Source organism: Rhinoraja longicauda, chromosome 21 (genome assembly GCF_053455715.1).
Source record: "Rhinoraja longicauda isolate Sanriku21f chromosome 21, sRhiLon1.1, whole genome shotgun sequence".
NCBI classification, from domain to species: Eukaryota; Metazoa; Chordata; class Chondrichthyes; order Rajiformes; family Arhynchobatidae; genus Rhinoraja; species Rhinoraja longicauda.
Window position 1 is genome coordinate 13,785,967 of NC_135973.1, and position 22,614 is coordinate 13,808,580.

The following is a 22,614-nucleotide window of genomic DNA, read 5'->3' on the forward strand; positions in this document are numbered from 1 at the left end:
AGACATAGAGATATGGAAGGCTAAGATGTGAAAACGAGAGATTAAAGGGGACGAAGTTCAAGGAACTTTCAGTCGCTGTCTGAAGAAGGGTCTCTACCTGAAACATTACCCATTCCCTCTCTCCAGAGATGCCGCCTGTCCCGCTGAGCCACTCAAGCACCCAGTGTCCATCTTCGGTTTAAAACAGCATCTGCAGTTCCTTCCTACACACAGCTTGAACATTCTCCCTGTGACCATATAAGCTTCCTCCCACATCCCAAAGATGTGCGGGTTGTCAGGTCAATTTGCCACTGTAACTTGCCCCTAGCATCTAGGCGGGTGTCGAGACCCTTCTTCAGACAGGGACTGAATTTTCCTTGAACTTTGTCCCTTTTGATCTCTCCTTTTCACACCTTACCCTTCCATATCTCCATGACTCACTCTCCACGACTCTCATTCTGAAGCGGGGTCTCACCCCAAAACGTCACCCATTCCTTCTTTCCAGAAATGCTGCCTGTCCCGCTGAGTTACTCCAGCACTTGGTGTCTCCATCTGCAGTTCCTTCCCACACGTTATAGCAGAACTACCTGTATTTATAAACAGAAAAGTCTGACCCCCTCAATCAATTCAGGATTTGCCAGACAATGCTGTGTCTGTCAGCACTGTTTTCTCTGCAGCCACGGAGCTATCACGGCCTGATGATGTGCTCCAGAAAACTGGCCTAATTTAATCCCCTGGACATTCCTGCTTTCCCACCTTGGCTTTCACTTGCATTTCATGGTTTCACAAAGAAGGTCAGAAATCTTGCAAGTCTGAGGCGTTGGCTTCAATTTTCTCCACAATAAAAAAGGAGATTGTGCCAAAGAAGCAGAAGATGGTGAGGATGAGGAGCTGTAGCCAGAGCACCAGGTAGTTGCTGTATCCAAATGCCACTGCAGCAGAAACGGACTGAAAGACAAAGAAGGTACAGTTACATCTCTTGAGGCCAAACCAAGACAGAGACATACTGAACTCAAAGGTACAGCTACCAAAGCCTGGCACATCCAAGTATTAAACTGCTGCATTAAAGCATCAACATTTAATGCATCATCATCCAAATGCACAATCTCTAGCAGGAAAGAAATGTTTTTAAACCCTCCAACCAGAATTCAGCCTTGAATTCAGACACATTCAGCCATGAAGTTATTACTGGCTTCTTTCTGATAAATTGTTGCAAAAGCATAACTAATAATAAATTATATTTGAGTTTGAGTTTAGCTTATTGTGACGTGTACAGTGAAAAGCTTTTGTTGCATGCTAACCAGTCAGTGGAAAAACAATAAATGATTACAATCGAGCCATCCATAAGGTACAGATACGATAAAAGGAATAACATGAATAACGTTTTGTGCATGATAAAGCCAGTAACGTCTGATCAAAGATAGTCCGAGGGTGTCCAATGAGGTAGATAGTAGTTCAGACTGCCCTCTAGTTGTTGGTAGGATGGTTCAGTTGCCTGATAACAGCTGGGGGGAAAAACTGTCCCTGAAACTGGAGGTGTGTGCTTTCACACTTCTAGGAAGCAGTTACTATAACTGATTTCCGGTAAGTATCATTAAGTATCATAACTGTGTCCCCTCTATTAGAGCTCAGTTCAGTCGGGCCATTAAGTACAGGAGTTGGGACATCATATTACAACTGTGTTAGATGTTGCATTGAGTATTGTGAGCATGTGGTTGCCATGCCATAGGAAGAATGTGATTATGCTGGAGATGGTGCAGAAAAAAATCACTATGATGTGGATGGATTAGATGGCTTGAGTTTTGAAATAAAACTGGATAGGTTGGGATTTTCCCTGAAACGATGAAGTCAGAGGAATGACTTTTTGTAGAGGTTTATAAAATCATGAGGGGTATAGACATGGTGGATGGTTAGTCTTTTCCCCAGGGTAGGGGAGTCTATTAGTAGAGGGCGTAGGTTTAAGGTGAGAAGGGATAAACTTAAAGGGGATTTGAGGGGAAAGTCTTGGAGGTGATCTAAGATGCATTTTTCACGAAGAGGCGGTGAGTACATAGAATGAGCTGCTAGAAGTAGTAGGGAGAGGTACAATAACAATGTTTTCAGACATTTCGACAGATAAGTAAATTGGAAGAGTTTGGAGGGATAGTAGTTAAACGTAATCAAACAGGGCGAGCTCATGTGGGCACCCAGGTCAGCATGGACAGGTTGGGGCGAAGGATTTGTTTTGGTGCTATAAAACCGTGTCTCTGGTACCAATCATAGCAAAGTGTGGTACGCGTGATATCTCAGGTGCTAAATGTACGAGCGTTGTGCTGTGTAATGTAGCTCAGGATGCTATGATGCATCGCAAAGTGACAGAGATCATACTGAAGATAGACACAAAATGCTGGAGTAACTCAGCGGGACAGGCAGCATCTCTGGAGAGAAGGAATGGGTGACTTTTCGGGTCGAGACCCTCTACGAGATCATACTGAGCTGCATTAGCTTTCACAGCTCAGCATGATTCTTTTCACAGTCTCCCAGCTCTGTGTGGGAGTCTTGTACCTTAGGGTGCTCTCTATCACAGCTGTTACCGCTCAGTGTCCTGGATATTTTAACTGAGCAATACCACAGGTCAACGTGATATATTGTACAACTCAGTGTGAATCTGGATCACTGCTGTGCGGTTTGATTGTGAAAGGCCCAGATAGCGTGGACCTGGAAAGGATGTTTCCAGTAATGGGAGAGTCTAGAACAAGAGGGCACAGCCTCAGAACAAAAGGTTCCTTTGCAATGGAGATGAGGAATCTTCTTTAACCAGAGGGTGGTGAATCTGTGGAATTCATTGCCACAGACGGCAGTGGGGGCCATGACATTGGGTATTATATAGACATGGGTAGATTGGAAGTGGCGAGGATGTTTCCACTAGTGGGAGAGTCTAGGACCAGAGGTCATAACCTCAGAATTAATGGACATTCCTTTGGGAAGAAGTGGAGAGACTTCTTTAGTTAGAGAGTGGTGAATCTGTCGGATTCATTGCCACAGAAGGCTGTGGAGACCCAGTCAATGGATATTTTTAAGGCAGAGTTAGATAAATTCTTGATTAGTACCGGTGTCAGGGGTTATGGGGAGAAGGCAGGAGAATGGGGTTAGTAGAGAGAGAGATAGATCAGTCATGATTAAGTGGCAGAGTAGACAATAGACAATAGGTGCAGGAGGAGGCCATTCGGCCCTTCGAGCCAGCACCGCCATTCAATGTGATCATGGCTGATCATTCTCAATCAGTACCCCGTTCCTGCCTTCTCCCTATACCCCCTGACTCCGCTATCCTTAAGAGCTCTATCCAGCTCTCTCTTGAATGCATTGATGAGCCCAATTGCCAAATTCTGCTCCTATCACTGATGAGTTTATGAACTTATTTTTAAGACGGAGAATGACAGGTTCTTGATTAGGAAGAAGTGTGAAAGGTGACGGGGAGAAAGCAGGAGAATGAGGTTGAGAGAGGAAAAACAGATCAGCCATGACCGAATGGCGTAGTAGACTCAACGGGCTGAATAGTCTAATTCTGCTGCTATGTCTATGGTCTGCACACTGTGGCGGGTCCATAATTCAGCATCATTCAACAAGGTGAACAAACACAGTAACCACAGACCCGCAGAGACTGCATCTCCGCTCACTGTACCTGTATGAACTTGAAGCTGCCGAAGGCTGGCCCGCTCTCGTCGGGGTACAAGATGCCGATGATGCTGTACAGCTGGGTGTTAAAGCAACTGTCACCCAGGCCTAGCAGGAAGCTGCTCACTAATGCTACCGCAGGGCTGTGAAAACAACAACAATTACCGCCTGTTTCTGAAGCATTAATTCTATTCCCTCTCCACAGACCCCTCCTGACCTGCTGTGTGTTTCCAGCATTTTCTACTTTTATAAACCATGTCGTCACCTGGTCACTGCCACTCTCTCCTTGTTTGTGATGGTCATTCTGGGCTGTGTCCGTGACCCACTCTGCTGTTCGCATCAAATGGTCCCGTGTTCTCAGTCACTTCGCAGTGGGTTGTCCTCTCAGCTACAAGCTACATATCCAGACTGTGTAATGACCACAGATTTCCTTTTCTGAGGTACATTGACGGACGATTTGACAATTTTTCAACAGAGGCATTCGTGCAGTGAATATTAGCCAAGTGAGGGAATCAGCTTCTTGTTCCAGGCAGCTACGCCCCCCATCTGTTTGTATCCTCACCACTGCTTTCCCTGGTCTCTGCACCACTCTACACCCCAATGCAATTTCCGTACTTCCCTGTGTGCTAGAAAGCAGCCTTTTTAGCTCTTTGAGTCTATATGGCTCCTTGACCAATCCCATTCCCTGTAACCTATTCTCCCGGCCTCGATTGTATCCAACTATCCCCAGATTCTATCACCAGGGGCCAATTAACTTACCAACCTGCATGTCTTTTGAGATGTGGGAGGAAACCAGAACACCTGGAGGAAACCCACACGATCGCAGGGAGAACTTGGGAACTCCACACGAACAGGATCGAACCCAAGTCGCTAGAGGCAACGAGGAAGCAGTTCCAATGTCAGTGCCATTGTTCTGCCTGCAGTATTGCCTCACCGAACCTCCGTTGTTCTCCGCTGATCGCTGAGTTCCACAGGTCTAGTTCTACTCCTGGTCCTGCACCACATCAGGTAGTGTGGGACTCGGGCCACTGTTGTCCAGTGGCATGGTCAAATGTTGGGTGGGGTGTACAGAGTTGGGCAGAGGTGCTAAATGATCCAAACGGGAGGCTGGTTATGATCATGAAGAAGACTCACCTGGGAGACAGGTACGGCTTGTAGTGACTGCTGTCGGCACTTGCAATTGGAGCATCGCCTGGGATCATGAGGAAGACCAGGTAGAATGCCAGGAGGTGAGCGATGACTCCCAGTAAGATGGCAGAGGTGCGTCGGAACTGATTATTGAAAAACAGCAACCCGAAAATCCCACCCCCTGCAATAAGAGAGACAGGCAGTCACCACTCCACACTGTCGCATGTCCCAGGTTGTGCCCCTTGGACATCCATTGCCCGAGGCACCACACACAGCACCATGAATGTGTCAGTGCAACAGCCTTCCCATTGGGCGCCTCCTGAGTGTAGAACTAATCACACCTCTACACCCGTCCTGCACCAAACCAGTTCTTCAAAAACCAACAGGACGTCAGCCAAGTCCTTAAACCCCATAAGAACATTGCCCCTTCCAGGTGGTGGCGGTGGTGGGGAAGAGAGAAGGTTTCTGGAAATGTGATGTGAACACCTTTACTGCCGTAGGACACAGGACAGTACAGCATAGAAACGGGCCCTTCGACCCAGCATGACTGTGCTGACCATGACGCCAAATTAAACTAATCCCTTCCAGCTGCACGTGATCCATATCCCTCCATATCCATGTGCCTATCTAAATCCCTCTCATGTCTATTCCTTTGGAGCAGGAGAGACAATACAGTCACCTTAAGAATGTTATACAGGGATAGGAGGAGGTCATTCAGCACCTCCTGAACAGCAAGGGGATGTCGCTATTTGTAGATTTGGAATAATTTGCCTCTATCTGTTGGGGGAGAGTGCCAAAGCTCTTCTAATCCTGGTGCTTTCTGAGAGTGGCCGCTTCTAATCAACATCTGACAAGACTCTCCAGCTTCTGGTCTTTGCCTTTGCCTTTCCCTAGACCTCTTTCTCTAACAGCCACCTCACAACCACCCAGAGTCGAGTGCTCGGCATGGAATGTGCCTCGGGAAGGTTTCTGTCAGCAGTTGGCGCTGTTTTACATTGCATGCTGCAGACGTTTCCACACTCACCAAGAATCTCTCCAATGCCAATAAATACCCCTGAAAGTCCAATGAGGCCCTTGGCCACCATCCTGAACTCTCTGGTAGCTCCAATACATGTCCCATACACCCCGCTGTAGAAGGTCAGCATCAACCCTGGAACAATAACAGCCAACAAACAAGAGTTAAACACTGTCGATCCCAAGAAAAACGTGCAAACTCCATACTGACAGCACCCGTAGTCAGGATTGAACCCAAGTCAAGGAGCTGAGTGGTAGCAGGTTTACTAGTTGCACCGCTGTGCTGCCCCATGTGCACACATTCAAATCTTTGTCACACATGGACATACTCACCGCTGTACACTATTGTCACACTCAGCAGCATCATGTTCTTTGTGCGAATTAGCCTCAACATCGATCCTGAAATAAAAAGAGTTGGACATAGTAAGAAAAGTTTCTTGCCGAATACTTGGCTATCTGCGAGTGCAGAAGGGGGTTCACGGTTTAAAATCCTTTCTGGGTCACTTTAGCCTACCTCAGCATCTCTCACGTTAAAACATAGAACAAAACAGCACAGGAACAGGCCCTTCTGCCCACAGTTTCTGTGTGGAACCTGATGCCAAGACCAACTTTAGACTTTACTTTAGACTTTAGAAATACAGCACGAAAGCATGCCCTTCGGCACACCGAGTCCGCGCTGACCAACGATCACCCTGCACACTAGCACGAAACTACACACTAGGGACAATTTACTATTTTTTTTACTGAAGCCAATTAAGCTACAAATCTGTACGTCTTTGAAGTGTGATAGAAAACTCACGCAGTCACAGGGAGAACATACAAACTCAGTACAGGCAGCACCTGTAGTCAATATTGAACCCGGGTCTCTGGCGCTGTAAGACAGCATCTCTACCGCTGCGCCACTGTGCCGGACTCTATTTTGTCTGCACAAAATACATATCCCTCTATTCCCTGCACATCCATGTGCCGATCCATAAATCTTTCAAATGCCACAGTCGTATTTGCCTCCACCACCACCCCCGGCAGCATGTTCCAGGCACTTACCATCCTCTGTGCAAAAATAAATTGTTCTGCACATATTCTCTAAACTTTTCCCTTCTCACCTGAAAGCTATGCCTTCTAGTATTTGATATTCCCATCCTGGGATAAAGGTTCTGTCTCTGAGGCACCCTATCTATGCTTCAATTCCATCCTTCACTGGGTATCCACCCTTTTCAGAATCATCCAAGTTCCTGAAACTCATTCCTCTCTTGCCCATGGGAACAACAGACAGCCACACCCCAGATACTGGTGTCTGGAAATGAACAATAAGACTTCGCATGGATTTATAAAAGGGAAAACATGTTTGACTCGTGTATTGGATTACTCTGAAGATGTGGTCAGTGGAACAGAAAAGGTGGCAGGCACCAGTGGATGTGATGTATTTGGATTTTCAGAAGGACACCTCAGCAATAGATCAGGGGGAAGCCAGTCTATAGCTATTGGGAGACACTTCCGGCAGCGCTGGATCTGGTCTCTGGAGATCCGGGGCCTGGAAACAAATATGAATTTGTCACCCCTTCAGAGGAAGATGGCAGAGAACAAAAAGAACCGAGGCATTACAGACTCAGTCGCCAAACAAACTAATCAAAGTTTTGATTTAAACCAAATGTAGATTGAAATTGACTCCAAAAACCTACATCAAATGGTGAATGGAAGGGCAAGTGGACTTGGGTAAGGTAATGTTTCCACAAGGCAGATCAAAGTGGCAGTGCCTGGTGAAAATGAATCTCCAACTGTACAAAGGGATTCTTATCCCAATGCCCATAAAATGACAACCTGGATGTATTCATTTTTTTTAATTCTCAGTGTGATTTCAAAACACAATTCCTTGATTACAGCTTTGACAGCAACAAGATCACCTCCACACTAAACTCACTAATCCTCATATATGACTATCCTTAATCCCTCACCACTAATTACTGCACCTCCTTGTCCACATCCCACTATCCTTAAACTCATACCCATTCATCGGATCTTCCCATCAGCACACTCTCCTACCCCACCAATCACCACACCTCCAAATCCACCCCCACCCCCCGTTAATCACTAAACTAGACCAAAACAAATTGTCTGTCCCCCTCATGAGAAGCAACCAAACTCACTGGCCTCAGCCTCAGCAGCATTGAAGCAACTTACTGAACTCTGTAATGATCTGATCCAGGGTTGAGGCCGCTTTCTCTTTAAACCTAGGACGACATCCAGAAAAAACAAGATTATGAAACTGTAATGATCTGAAAAAGAAAATAAAAGCACCTGTAACGATCTCGAAATGCTGCAAAGCACTTTACAGTTTGGAAATGTGCTCTGACTTGGTGATTGATATAACACGAGAAAGGCACAGACAGTTGGATCACCCCAGCATCTCATGTATTGCAATGTGATGATGAGTGGGTGGTCTGCTTAAGCCAGTTGAGTTATATTGATTAATACATTGAGCAAGATTTGGGTTTTATTTTTGAGTTGGTATCACTTGATATTTTATATCATTTGAGAAGGCAGATCAGTCCTTAATTAGTTTTATCATTAGTTTCCACCATTCCTGCGTCTCTTCAATACTGCATTGAGAGTCAATCAGAAATTTGGCCTCAAGTATGTGGAGAGGTATTTGAACCCATAATCCCTGCCTCATTGGTAATATCGCCCATTACACTTCTTCAATGAAAAAAAAACTGCTGAGGAACTCAGCAGATCGGGCAGCATGTGTGGAAGAATGGACAATGGTTCAGGTTTGAACCCTTCTTCAGACTAGGTTCCTCTATCCAATCACTCTACAGATGCTGCCTGACCCGTTGAATTCCTCCAGCAGTTTGATTTTTGCTCAAGATTACAGCATCTACAGTTTATTGCGTCTCCCTTACCATTCTTCTTTTCAGTCAGTCCCTCGGGATAGAAGATGACTTACTTTCACTCTGGTTCTGAGGCAGCTGATGAAACCAATGTAAGACGTGCAGGCCATCCCACAGATGGTGGCTGACTAAGCAGGCAGGTGGGTAGTTTAAAAAACAGGTTACTCCTTCTACTACTTACACAGAAGCTCTCAACACCATGTGTAATGTTCCTTCTCCACTTTGAATGGTCATGGACCAAGTATTCTTCAAGGTCTCTTAAGCTCGAATCATATCCTCTACCTGCCTGGCACTCTCCTGGTTATCTCTTTCCATGTACCGAGTGCGTGCAGCGTAGGTTCACTAGGTTAATTCCCGGAATGGCGGGACTGTCGTATGTTGAAAGGCTGGAGCGATTGGGCTTGTATACACTGGAATTTAGAAGGATGAGGGGGGATCTTATTGAAACATATAATATAATTAGGGGATTGGACACATTAGAGGCAGATAACATGTTCCCAATGTTGGGGGAGTCCAGAACAAGGGGCCACAGTTTAAGAATAAGGGGTAGGCCATTTAGAACGGAGATGAGGAAGAACTTTTTCAGTCAGAGGGTGGTGAAGGTATGGATTTCTCTGCCTCAGAAGGCAGTGGAGGCCAGTTCGTTGGATGCTTTCAAGAGAGAGCTGGATAGAGCTCTTAAGGATAGCGGAGTTAGGGGGTATGGGGAGAAGGCAGGAACGGGGTACTGATTGAGAGTGATCAGCCATGATCGCATTGAATGGCGGTGCTGGCTCGAAGGGCTGAATGGCCTACTCCTGCACCTATTGTCTATTGTCTATTGTCTATTGAGTGTCTGCTTCATATCATATCATATCATCATATATATACTGCGCGGAAACAGGCCTTTTCGGCCCACCAAGTCCGCACCGCCCAGCGATCCCCGTACATTAACACTATCCTACACCCACTAGGGACAATTTTTACATTTACCCAGCCAATTAACCTACATACCTGTACGTCTTTGGAACATGGCTTACTGAACGCAGCCCATGGACTACAACCAGGGACTCAATATCATGGATGTTCGATTATCCTTCTGATGAAGATGCTTGACTGCTGTGGGTAGATCAGGAATCAGAAGCATTTGGAGGGAAGGGAATATTGCTGTCTAATACAGAATGTTTTGTGCCACGCCCAAGGTTTTTTTCTTCAAACACCCTTTTCCCCAGTCGACCAAAGATTTTGCTGTTACATTGAAGGCAGTGATGAATTTGATCAGCAATATCTGTTTTCACTGAGATGTGGCTCCCACTAATTAGTAGGTTGACACTTTCTCGGCTTTTGTTGTGGACTCTAGTTGTTGGAGGGGTTTTGTGTTGTGCAGTAAGGACATGTTAGTAGAGGACCTTTATCCAGTGGATATTGAGTGTAAGAGTCATCATCTCACATGCCTTAAAGCAACCATTGACAATGGCTTGGAACCTGATCTAACACTTCGATAGAAAGTTTGTTGGAGATATAATAGTGGACCAAGAGGGACTGAGAAAAATCTTGGGGCAATGATACAATAGTTTGTTGTAGACACGCTAGTTAACATCAGGGCTTGCATGTCATTTTGGAGCAGAACCATATTCTTCTTCTTCTTCTCTTTTGTCCATTAATGTTGATATGACTCGATTGGTCTCTGGTTTTGTGCCTTTTGAGGTGACTAATGTGGCCAAATTGGGAACCACATGTGGCTGCTACCGGGCAGATGGATGGGTGGTAGTGTGAAGTGATGCAATCCTTCTACCGCTAAAGCACAGCCTCTCTATGTTAGGTGGCACGGTGGTGCAGCGGTAGAGTTGCTGCCTTACAGCGAATGCAGCGCCGGAGACTCAGGTTCGATCCTGACTACGGGCGCCGTCTGTACGGAGTTTGTACGTTCTCCCCGTGACCTGCGTGGGTTTTCCCCGAGATCTTCGGTTTCCTCCCACACTCCAAAGACGTACAGGTTTGTAGGTTAATTGACTGGGTAAATGTAAAAAATTTCCCTAGTGTGTGTAGGATAGTGTTAAAGTGCGGGGATCGCTGGGCGGCGCGGACTCGGTGGGCCGAAGGACCTGTTTCCGCGCTATATCTCTAAATCTAAAAAATAAATTAAAAATCTATGCTTCTGATTCACGGCTTTGAGGTTCTCAACGCATCTTCTGCACTTTGAAAGGTCACGGGCCAGAGGTTCCCAAGAGTATTGTCCATTTTCCAGCAAGTTATGAGCATAACCTTAAATCTTTTTCGTTGTCCACCTAGTAATCCCTTCCCACAACACAACTCAGTGTTTTAGGTGTCAGATGTCAGTGATGTGAGCAAATTAGCCTGTCCAAAGAAGCCAACTGAAAGTGAATAGGAACCTCAGTGATGAGGAGGTTGAGCTGGGAAACAGCTTACCTGGTTCTCTGGAAAATTTATTACAATATATCATGTAACATCTAATAAAAAGTGTATTAAAAGTGTCTGATCAGTCTGAAGAAGGGTCTCGACCCGAAGCATCACCCATTCCTTCTCTCCAGAGATGCTGCCTGTCCCGCTGAGCTACGCCAGCATTTTGTGTCTATCTTCGATTTAAACCAGCATCTGCAGTTCTTTCCTACACATGTATTAAAAGCATGTTGAGGTATTATTAAAATAACATCCAATAATTAAAAAAATCTGCCAACACAGCACCACCAAAATCTTTAGCAGATCAGTGTTTTACTATACTCCAATTTCACCTCTTCAGCATACTCGAATACGTTCTCTGTACATCCCTCACAAAACCTCTATGCAACCTTGTCCTAACCAGTCTCCTTGACACCAAGCCTTTTACATTTGTTAACATTCATGTGGTGCATCATGAAATATGTTTGCAACATTAAAGATCCCTTGTAAATGGAAGTTGTCGTTGGCTCCACTCTCAAACTTACGTCTGGGAAGGAAGCAGAGGGCCGAATATCTGGCGGCTGTTGTCTACGTGTTTGGTGTTCTTCAGCGTGACTAAAATGGCCGTGCCGGCAAGGGAGATCACAGAGAGCACGATGAACAGGGTCCGCCTGTCATTATCTGACAACACAGAACAAAACACTTGCAATTCTCTCATGCCTTTCAGAGCACTATTTTGTCAGAGCATCCTATAATACGTTACCGACAATAACACATAGCGACGTGTGATGGTGAGAAAGCAATTTGGGCCCAAATAACTTCCCATCAAGCAGCAGTTTGACAGTGAGCAAACTGTGGAAGCACATTGAGCAATAAATAGTAGCCAGGACAATGAAAAGAGATTCATCTTCAAAATGGCACCTCGGGTTCCTTTACACCACCGCTCCTCAACCTGCGGTTACAGTTCAAAATTGGGCCGCGAAGGATTCAAACTGGGTTATGAGGGGGTGCAAAAAGCTTAATTTGAATTTTAGTTCATGCTTTAACTATGTTTTCAGTGATTTAATTTGACTTTCATTTCATGCTTTAATTTTGTGATTAACAGGCTGCAAAGCCAAAATAAGACATTTTGAAAACTCGAAACATTTTGACAGAATTATCAAATTAATTAAACCTGCTGTCATATAATATGGGCCGTAAGTCCAAGCGTTTGATCCATTTTCAGCCACGGGTGAATAAGATTGGGAGTCATTGTTTTACAACAACCAGGAGTCCAGGGGGAGCTCACGCTGCATGTCAGACACCAAGGTGGTGTGCCGACCTGCATTACATGCTGCAGTTTTCAGAGCTAAGCTCAAAGGCAGGACCTATGAATTGCAATGCTGCGTGCCCCACCTTCAGCTTGTGGAGCTTTGCCTGCCAGCAAGTTGTTTCTGTGTTCACCTTGCTGAGCTGGCTAGGGCTCTGACTGCATCTTCCAACTGCTCCATGAAATGGACACGAGGTTCTAAATTGGTAAATGTCATAAGCCTGTTTGGAATGCTTAACAGACCGAGACTACTCTGGACAAGTAGACCCAGTTTTACTGAGACAGGCTTTGAATTCCAAACAAATTGTAGTACAGAAATGAAAGGTCATTTGGCCCATCAAGGTATTTGCTGGCTCACAGAGCTATCCCGTTCCTCCACTAATTCTCCACAATATTCCCATCAATTCCACCACCCACCTACACAAGGGGCAATTTTAGAGGCTGATTAGCTCTCAATCTCCAGAAAACGTTGGATGTAGGAGGAAACCACAGCAACCGGGGAAAGCCCATGCCGTCACAGGGAGAGTGTGCAAACTTCACATGGACAGCAACGGAGGTCCCTGGAGATGTGAGACAGCAGCTCTATCAGCTGTACCACTGTGCTGCCCAGTGTAGAGCCTGCAAAGTCAAATCCACTGAGCTTCTCACCCCTGCCCCACAAGCCTTCCCCATACACGTAGAACAAGACAGAGTCAGTGTTTACCTGAGATTGTCATCACTTCTCTCCATTGCAGATAAACGTAGAGATTCCCAAACAACATGCTGCAAAAAAATGCATCCACCCAGTCAGACTGCCCACATCAGATGGGTTCTTTCGACTTTACTTTAAACTTCAGAGATCCAGCACAAAAACAGGCCTTTTGCTCCACCGGCGGTCCCCATTCACTAGCACTATCCCCTACACCCTAGGGACAAGTTAACCACTCACCACTGCCCTGTGTTCCCTCTCTCTCACACTCCACTGCTCCATTGCTCCCTCTCTCAGCCTCCCCAAATGCCTTGTTCCTTACCTAACCCTCAACTTCATCCCATTCTCCCTCTCCCTCACTCACTTTCTACCTGTGCTCCCTCCCTCAGCACCGCCTCCTTCACCTGAACAAGACCCAATTGGTTTTATTGGCATCAACTGAACTAAGAATTATTGATGACTAAGATCAGCCTTTCTAACTCCAGGCTACTGTAATCATAGGGCTGTCAGACCCGAAACATCACCCAATCCTTCTCTCCAGAGATGCTGCTGGTCCCGCTGAGTTATTCCAGCATTTTGTGTATGACCATAAGGCTACCATGTCTGGTCTCCAGACACTAATGTGAAAAGAGAAAGAATACTAAGAGTAGACACAAAAATGCTGGAGTAACTCAGTGGGACAGGCAACCTATCTGAAGAGAAGGAAGGGGTGATGTTTCAGGTCTGAAGAAGGGTCTTGACCCAAAACATCATCCATTCCTTCTCTCCAGAGATGCTGCCTGTCCTGCTGAGTTACTCCAGCATTTTGTGTCTATCTTCAGTGTAAACCAGCATATAATGTTCCTTTCTACACAAGAATACTGAGGGGTGTCTTTTGTGCGTGTATCACTCTGCACCAGGAGAGTCTACACTTCCCTTACCTGCACTGCAAGAGAGCCCAGAAGGTCCCAGTGTTCCTGTTGATAGTGGCGGAGTCAGAGTTCATGATGAGGAAAGTCCCCTGGGCTGTCCACAGTACTGGAAGAGAAGGAAGAACATGTGCAGAGAAGTGCCCTCAGTTCCTTCCGCAGCCAGCATTGATAATGTGTGAAGTCATGCAACCTGGTTTAAAATGACTGGGTTGCGAAAAGAACTTCAGAAAGGTTACCAATATTGCCAATCCTGTTGTCCTAGTTAATGGGAAATATGCGCATGTGACAAGTCAAGTTTAGGCCCGCATCACTGATCAATGGCACCCTGGCCATTGTTCCAATGCACTGATGCACTTAGCCAGCATCATAGAGCATGAGGAAGAAAAGGCCAATTGGCCCATCAGATCTGTGCTAGTTATCACAGGGCACAGTCCAGTTTTTAATCTCCACACATTCCCATCAACTTTCCCCAGCTTCTGTAAATCATACATTAAGTAATTTAAAATCACCAATTAACCTGCCACACCATACGTCTTATGAAGAAAGTGAAAATTGGAGCTGTGGGATGTGTAAAGTCCACACAGACAGCAACGGAGGTTGGGGTTGAACTCTGGAGTTGAAACCATGTTTTGTTGGTTGGAGGGAGGATATTTGGATGGATAGTTGGCAGAGGGAGAGAATGATACAGGTTAAATGAGAAAGAGAAGCACTATTACTGAGATTTCCAAATAGAAAGTGTTTCATTCAGCACTCACCAGCGGCTGCAAACCCAATGAGTGTTGAGGTAAGGTACAGCGACCAAGTCATCGGCTTGCTGAAGGAAATCACGTAACCACTGGAAATAAATAAACACATGAGCTTTACCACAAGTCCTTCTCACCTCAAGTCCATCCCAGAAACTAAAGCAGGCCTTTCAGGCCCTCCCCTATTATATCCAAACACTTAACCCAGTTACAAAGAGCAGAAGAAAGCCATGCAGCCCTTTGAACTGTTAGATGATAATAGGAGATCACTAGTTCCTTGATACCTTTGTAATAGGTGATAAATGGCAAGTGGTATTTGCACCACTGAACTACCACACAATGACCATCTCCAACAAGAATGAGTCTAACCTCCTAACCTGATATTTAATGGCATTACCATCAACAACTCCCATTATGAATGCATAAATCATTTGTAGATGAATTATAGATGACAGATGTAGAAAGAAATGGATGTGGACTTGAAGCCATTAAAGCGGTGCAATTGCAAAATAACCAAAGCTGGGAACTGAATGTTCCAGGTACGTAACATTTTGAAGGGTAGGCAGAATAGGAGAAGGGATGGTTCAGAAAGTTATGAAAAATTATCTTTACTCGGAAAATCAGGAATAATCAGAAAATCCTGGGTGGAGAAGAGTAAAAAATAGGGGTGTGCAGGAAAGAACTGCAGTTGCTGGTTTAAATCGAAGATAGACACAAAATGCTGGAGTAACTCATCGGGACTGGCAGCATCTTTGGAGAGAAGGAATAGGTGACATTTCGGGTCGAGACCTTCTTCAAATAGGGCTTCCATTTTTTTTCATTTCTAACTGATTAAACCCAAAATAACTCCTCTCACCCCTCTCAAAGGCTACTTGGGAAAACTTCACTTTTCCAGGTTTTAAATTTCATAGCGGCAATAACTATTTTAAAAAATGAAACAATGTGACTGAAGCCCTTCTGTTGCTAAATTCAATTACAAATTAGGCTTGATTCAAACAATGTGATTGTGACCAGCATGAATGATGAAACGCACTAATTCTTGAAGAGAAGCAGCATTAAATCTGGACCTCATCATAATGTCCATATGTGGTGGGGATCCCATGAATATACTGTATTCCTCTTTTAAAAAGTGGAATTTAATTTGTGGGACTGCTTTGTTACAAGCTTGAGAAGCAGTGCACAGACATATCAAATCAACTAATGATTTGTTATATAAGTTTCAGTTTAGTTTATTGTCATGTGTCCTGATGTACAGGGAAAAGCTTTTGTTGCATGCAACCAGTCAGCAGAAAGACAATGCATGATTACAATCGATCCATTTACAGTGTATCGATTAAGCTGCAATGTGAATTTAGTTACACTTGCAAAGACCAAAAGAAACTAATACATCTTATTGACTGGTAATTGCATACAACAAAATATACCCTATATACCCTAAATATTTCCTATTTAGGAAAAGAAATAAAACATTTGTAAGAGTACTCCCCACCCCCATAACATTAGCTATATCACTGGATATATTATTGGTCAAGGAATAATGGGAGCCTACAATAAAGGTAAGGCAGTAATTATAGAGGACTTAAATCTTTATGTTGACAGGATATTTGCAAAGATAGTTTTGTGAATGAATTATGGAATGCATTCAAGAGAATTACCTAGAAAACCACTTTGTAGGCAGAGATCCAGCCATTTTAGATGTGATCTTAAAAGTACTTTGATGGAGTGATCTTAACATGATAGAACTTCATGTTCAGTTTGGAAGTAACAGAATTAGCAGGTACTTATATAAAGACAATTACAAAAGAATGAAAAGGGAGTTGGCCAAAAGTGACTACATTGCTAGACAGATATTGGCAGATAATTAAAATTAATATTTTACAATGCTGAACACAGATAGTGCTTTCAAGGAATAAAGAATCTACACAAGAGAAAGTCCATTCATTATTAATAAATATTAAGGATAGTAATAGACTGAAAGAAAAAGCTTATGATGTCGCAAGGAATAATAGCAGGCCAGAGGATTGGGAGCAATTTAGAAACCAGCAAAGTTAATATTAATACAAATTGGGGGAAACAAATTGAAAGCAAACTAGCAAAACAAATTGTAGGAGTTTCTATAAACACAGAGAAGAACAAAACAAGAATGGTGACTTTGCTCCATCAGAAGCAAAGGCAGGAAAACTAATAAGGAAGAATAAAAGGAATCACAAAGATATTAAACAAATATATTGAATCTATCTTCACAATAGAAGGAAGAAAAAATAATTATCACAAGAGAAAACATACCAGGTAAACTGCTGATAGGACAATAACTGCCAAATTCCACAATCTGATAGCACACAACCTATGGTTCTCAAAGAAATGGATGCACTGATTTTTCAAAATTCCTTAGATCCCATAATTACAGAGCAGAAACTCAAAAAAGATAAATCCATTATTCAAGAAAGGAGAGATAACGAAAACAGAAAATTGTCTGCCACCTTGAACTTAACTTTGATCATTGAGAAAATGTTGGAATGCATATTTAATTCAGTAGTTATAGGTCACTTGAAAAAGTAATTCCGTCTTGGGCGGAGCCATAATTTTATGAATGGAGTATTGTGCTTGACAACACTTTGAAAAGAGTAACATAAAAGGTTATTCCATAAGGAATGGGCTCCCAGTATTGAGTAACAAATTAGCAAGGATAGAGTTGGTTGACTGACAAAAAAACAGGAAATAGAGATGGACAAGCAATTTTCAGATTGGCAAATTTTGACTGGTGGAGTTTATGAATCAGTACTGGATCAACAAAAAGCTTTATTATAGATAACATGCTGGAGACTAAAACCATAAATCTTACCTGTAAACAACTCCACTTAATATCATGGACAACTTTGGTCCCACAACTGCGACCACAGATGGTGCAATAAGGTTAGATGCCGAGAACACTCCATAGATAATGGCAAGACTTGGAAACAATACAAGAAAATATAATATGAAAATATAAATGTAATATTCAATTCTTCTCCTGTCATAACCCAGGCACTAGCAAAGCTATGTTGGATCAACTTGCCCACTGAACCACCTTCCACCTTCCATACACAATGCACCCTCTCTCCTACAATAAGATCTACCCACACACTAAATCTCCTTTCACAGCCAGTATACACTCTCTCTGCCATGAACCACAACATACAATGAAGCTCCTTACAAACTCCACTTATAGTCTTTCCCACTCTTGCCACCCGATTAATCTCTTTCCACTCCTTATCTCTAACATTCTGCAGCCCTCCATTCCCCTGACATCTCTTCATTCCTATTATCAGGTATGATATTCCACCTATTCCACTTTTAGCACGCACGCCGTCAGATATCCAGAGTTCAGAGCTCAGGAATTCCATCGTTAACCCTCTCTGTCCATCTCCCTGCTGAAAGATTCTCTTCAAATCCACCTCTGGCCAAGCAATTGGTGCCCTATCCTCATGAATCTTTCCAATGCTTCAGTCAGTTTGTTGTCTGATTATGCTCCTGTAAAGTGCATGGGATATATTACTGTATTAAAAGTATCATACTATTGCAAATGTGTGTCTTGGCCCATAAATCAAAGGCAACAGCATTCAGTGGCATTACCCAGATGGCAAGCTATTTACCCAGAGTTTGGAGGATGTTGTGGCACGTCGATAGAGGCCCGAAATAAAGGCAAGGAGCCAGGTATTTTGGGGGCGTTATGTTTTATTATACCTCGGTTATCAGACGGGTCGAGTCTGCCGGAATGGCTTCGCGCCCAAAACCTTGTCCTTATATACATGGTACCGGACCGCCCCCCTGGACTGGTCCATTCCCATGCCGAGGGGTCGATAGTAGTATGGCCCGACCCTTGGGAGCCGCCACAGGACCCCCCCCCAGAACCGGAGGCACGAAACGCACTGGTGGTCGCACAACCCGACCGGACCGCGTACGGTAATCGGTCGACAGAGGGGCCGCCACAATGTTACAAATCTTTATTCCAGTTTCAGTAAATGAGCCTCACACAGCAAAGAAATCCTCTGCTATGAAATCAGGGTCCGGAGATTCGCAACAGTCAGAACAAAATCAGAGTCCCACATAGGAAGAAGTTCAAGAAGCATACTTGGATTGATAGCACTCAAACTCAACACAGTTGGAACTCCCAAATTTTGACAACAAAAATCCAAAAATCTCCTAACCCACCCAGAATTTGGATGGATTGATATGGACTTCAACCACAAAGCACATCCTTGAACCCAGATTCCCAACTGCAGAGGTCAGTGTTGTTGCTGAGCTCCAGGGTTTTGGTGCAGGTAGATGAGAATTGGGCCATTGTCCACGAGTCCATGCAGAACAATGGAAATTAACTCAATCAATAGGAAAGAGCCGCAACCACTTGTACCTGTCATAGCCGCTGCCAGAGAAACTGGTGTTGGTCAAACTCCGTATTACAGTTTGCTACAAAGTAAGAACAATGGAAAGGTTACTATTTATTCATTTCCCATGAACATCTAAATATTAAAGGCTGGTCTCTTATGTTGCTTCAAAAACCACATGGCAGTTGTGCAGTGCAGAACAAGATCCCACAAATAGCAATGCAATCAGCTCATGTTTTGGGCATTTTGCATGAGAAAAGAACACCTAGTGAGGAACTGGGTAAAGTTCCTTTTCCAATAATGGTTATGCAATCTTTGTGGTAGATCTCACATTGGAAAGACAATGCAACATTGGAAAGACAATGCAACATTTATCTGACAAAACAGCATTTATCATTGCAGTAGTCCAATCTAGATTATATATTTAAACCCTGAAGTGGGCCAAATTTATAGCCTAACTTGCTGCTATATTTTAGATTAACACTTTTTAAAGACACTGGCATCCAAACTGCAACATTCTGCAGGAGAATCATTCAGATTCTGTAGTAAGGTGAACAGATTGAATAATTGTGGGCTTTATAACCTACTTATATTCCAGAACAAATCCTAAATATTATGCTTTCTTACCAATGACTAATAGAGTTGGGGTTTAACTATTTATTCCTAAATCCTTTTAAAGCTCCCGATGATTGTTAGGATGACTTTAACTTTCAATATTCCCTTGAATACAGCCTTTAATTTTACAAATCTTTGCTCAGAGCTCCAGTCTCTGCTGTCATTTTGGTAAATTAAGACTGGAACTTTCCCCGATAGATGTAGAAAAAACGTAATCTTTTAAGAATAAAATTATTTTGACTGGACAGCGCTACTCCCAGCAGACCAGTCAACAGACCAGTTAACAGTATCAGTAAAAAAAACAACACAGTAAATTATGACAATTATCCTTATCTTTATTTTTTATTTATAATGAATGTCTCTTGCTATCTATCCACTTTGCTCCTGTAACACTGCAAATTTCCCCAGTGTGGGATAAATAAAGGAATATATTATTATTATTATTGTTATTATTATTATTTGACTTACTTTCTATCCTCATTGTATCTTCAGATATAAGTTAATGGAATGGTTTCCATTGGAACAAAAATTCATTTATTTCAGGTTGGTAACAATTATTTTTTTGAAAATATGATAAAACAGAATAGTGGGTTGGTTAAAATTGATATGGGAAGAGACTAGACCAGTGGGATTAGTTTGGGATGGATGCACAATTATTTCATGAAGCAATGGGATTAATTAGAGATTGATACAGGAGGCATTTAGATAGGCAATTAAATATGCAAAGTATAGAAGGATACAGACACAAAGTGTTGGCGAAATTCAGCAGATAAGGCAGCATCTCTGGAGAACATCGTTCAGTGACATTTCAGGTAAGGACCCTTCTTCAGACCCTGAAGAGGAGTCCGACCCCAAACATCGCCTATCCATATTCTCCAGAGATGCTGCCTGACCTGCTGAGTTACTCCAGCACTTTGTGCCTTTTCTTGTTGTTGTTAATAGCGTCTGTAGTTCCTTGTGTTTCTCTCGACATATACAATCTTATGCAACCAAATGGGATTAGCATGGATGGGGAAGAAGGTCAACACAGCCAGTGCCATTTCTGTGCAGGCACAATCATCTGGCTCTAAAATAAAATGTAAGACAATGGCAGCAGTTTGGGATTTATACTGGAATATAAAAAAATGGGACAATGGAAGTGATCTGGGGTTCAGACAGGTCGATAGAGAAAGCAACTGGCAGTGTTAATAGTTTGAGACTGATACAGCACCACAGACACCAACACACTGGGAATACTTTGGGATTACCTCAACCTTGCCCCTGAGGGACTGCTCAAGGAGTAATACTGGTTTAAGTTGAGTAGACTCTGGTGTTAGCACAGGAGAGAAGGATTGCTTTGAGTTTGATAGCACTCTAGGAAGAATGGGCTAGCAGAATACTTTTTTTTTAAATTGATACAGTATCGGCCTGGGAAAGAGAAAATTACATAAAGATTAGTTTCAGATCAGTAAAGGGTTTTGAGGTAATTTGGGGTTTCAGGAGCTCACAGTCAATGAATCCATGGTTGGGAGAACTGTCTATTTTTTATGCTGCAAAAATGTAATGGTTCAGAACAGCGAGTTTAATTGAAGTTGTTTGACAGTCATGGGTTACTTGTGGGAGATAAAGTTATTTGAAGAACAGAGTTTCTGTTTGTGCCCAAGTCCTGGAATCACATGCTACGAATTGATGAGTAAATAGCGTCCGGAGCTCTTTTTTTTGGTCTCATCTGCTTCTGTCTGTGTTTCCGTTCTCATTCCTCCTCTCCCGCTCCCCCCTTGCGGGACTCCCCTCCAGTCCCAGAGCCCAGTGAGCATCGGCAGACTGTTAGACTCTGGAGGGGAATTGCAACCCAAGTTTCTTGCGCCTTTATTTCAGTACAATGTAACTTCTGCAGATCACCGCAGGCGTTTCATTTCTTGCTTAGGTCCCTTCAATTTACAGATTATTACTTGAAACAATGTTGTCCTCTTTAATCCTTATTTAGTCAAACAGTATTAGCTTCATCATTACAGTTACAATACGTTGTTAAAATATTCTTCAAACTACAGATTGTTACAACGAATACATTATTTTGATTCAAAGATTGTTGTTTATACTTAATTGCTACTTAACATTCAAATTTTGATAAAGTGCATTGTTATTTCAGTCGCTCTAAGTGTTACTCCTGAATCTAACCCACGCCAAGTAGTCTAACCCTAACTCCATAAACCATTACAGGAAGATTATATTCCAGTATTACTCTAATTCATATCCGATTGCTCTAATCTGAATCCAGTTACTCCAGTTCCACTTTACTAATCAGTGATTATACTCACCTCTATGTTCCCGCAAGTGGTGAAAGCGGTGAAGATGAGCATGAAACCCACACCTAGGAGGTAAATGTTAACCACACGGCAATCATCCATTGAGACGGTGGACCACGGCAGCCGCGACTTGCCCCAGTGAGCTGCCAGTAAGTCAAACAAGGCGGAGCTGCAAAGACCAAGAGGGGTGGGGGGAAACTTGTCACTCCGACTTTGATGGGCGGAGGAATTGGTTTCGGCCAGACTCTGAGGCAGAGCAGAGACGGTGGTGTCAATGGGAGGTGAGGGTCGGGGTGCCGGCGATGAATTAGATAAGGTCGCTGTCAAGTAATCATGGAAGGCCGGCTCTATTGCTTATAATGCGGAACCAGTGCACAGTGGCGATCTGATCATTGTCCAGCAAAGGGTTCCTCTTTGAACCTGGTGCCAAAGACCTCTCGTTCTTTGCTGCGGTAGAAGCGCTGGGCATAAATGCAGCACCTCACGAGTGTCGCCTTTCGCCTTTTGATCTCACTCTCAGGTCGTCTCAAGGCCGTTTAGTGAATATTATACATCTTATTTCTCAGCTTTAGGATGTCCAGGGGTTCTGAAAGTAGCAAATAAGAATTATTTGGCATGTATTCTGACTCGATCGATGTTAACATATCTACATGTTAA

General features: G+C 43.5%; 1 protein-coding gene across 1 annotated transcript; it reads right to left on the reverse strand.

Annotated features, from left to right (window-relative positions):
• Positions 1-774: 774 nt before the first annotated feature.
• On the reverse strand, positions 775-22,059 carry LOC144604255 (UNC93-like protein MFSD11). Its single transcript, XM_078418488.1, has 14 exons — positions 21,970-22,059; positions 19,084-19,139; positions 17,536-17,643; positions 14,706-14,785; positions 13,960-14,056; positions 13,055-13,113; positions 11,588-11,723; positions 10,449-10,451; positions 7,954-8,003; positions 6,109-6,174; positions 5,786-5,911; positions 4,768-4,942; positions 3,641-3,776; positions 775-927 (listed from the first exon to the last, which is right to left on the reverse strand). Exons 1-14 carry the CDS (start codon positions 22,057-22,059, stop codon positions 775-777), a joined length of 1,335 nt encoding a protein of 444 aa, XP_078274614.1.
• Positions 22,060-22,614: the final 555 nt, after the last annotated feature.

Bases quoted from the DNA above. Each gene is read 5' to 3' on its own strand.
- LOC144604255 (XM_078418488.1), bottom strand. From the start codon at position 22,059: ATGGATGATTGCCGTGTGGTTAACATTTACCTCCTAGGTGTGGGTTTC. The intron at 19,140-21,969 runs GTGAGTATAATC...CTTACTTTGTAG, and splicing joins CCACTTGCGGGAACATAGAG to CAAACTGTAATACGGAGTTT. The intron at 4,943-5,785 runs GTGAGTGTGGAA...CTCTTATTGCAG, and splicing joins TGGCATTGGAGAGATTCTTG to GGGGTGGGATTTTCGGGTTG.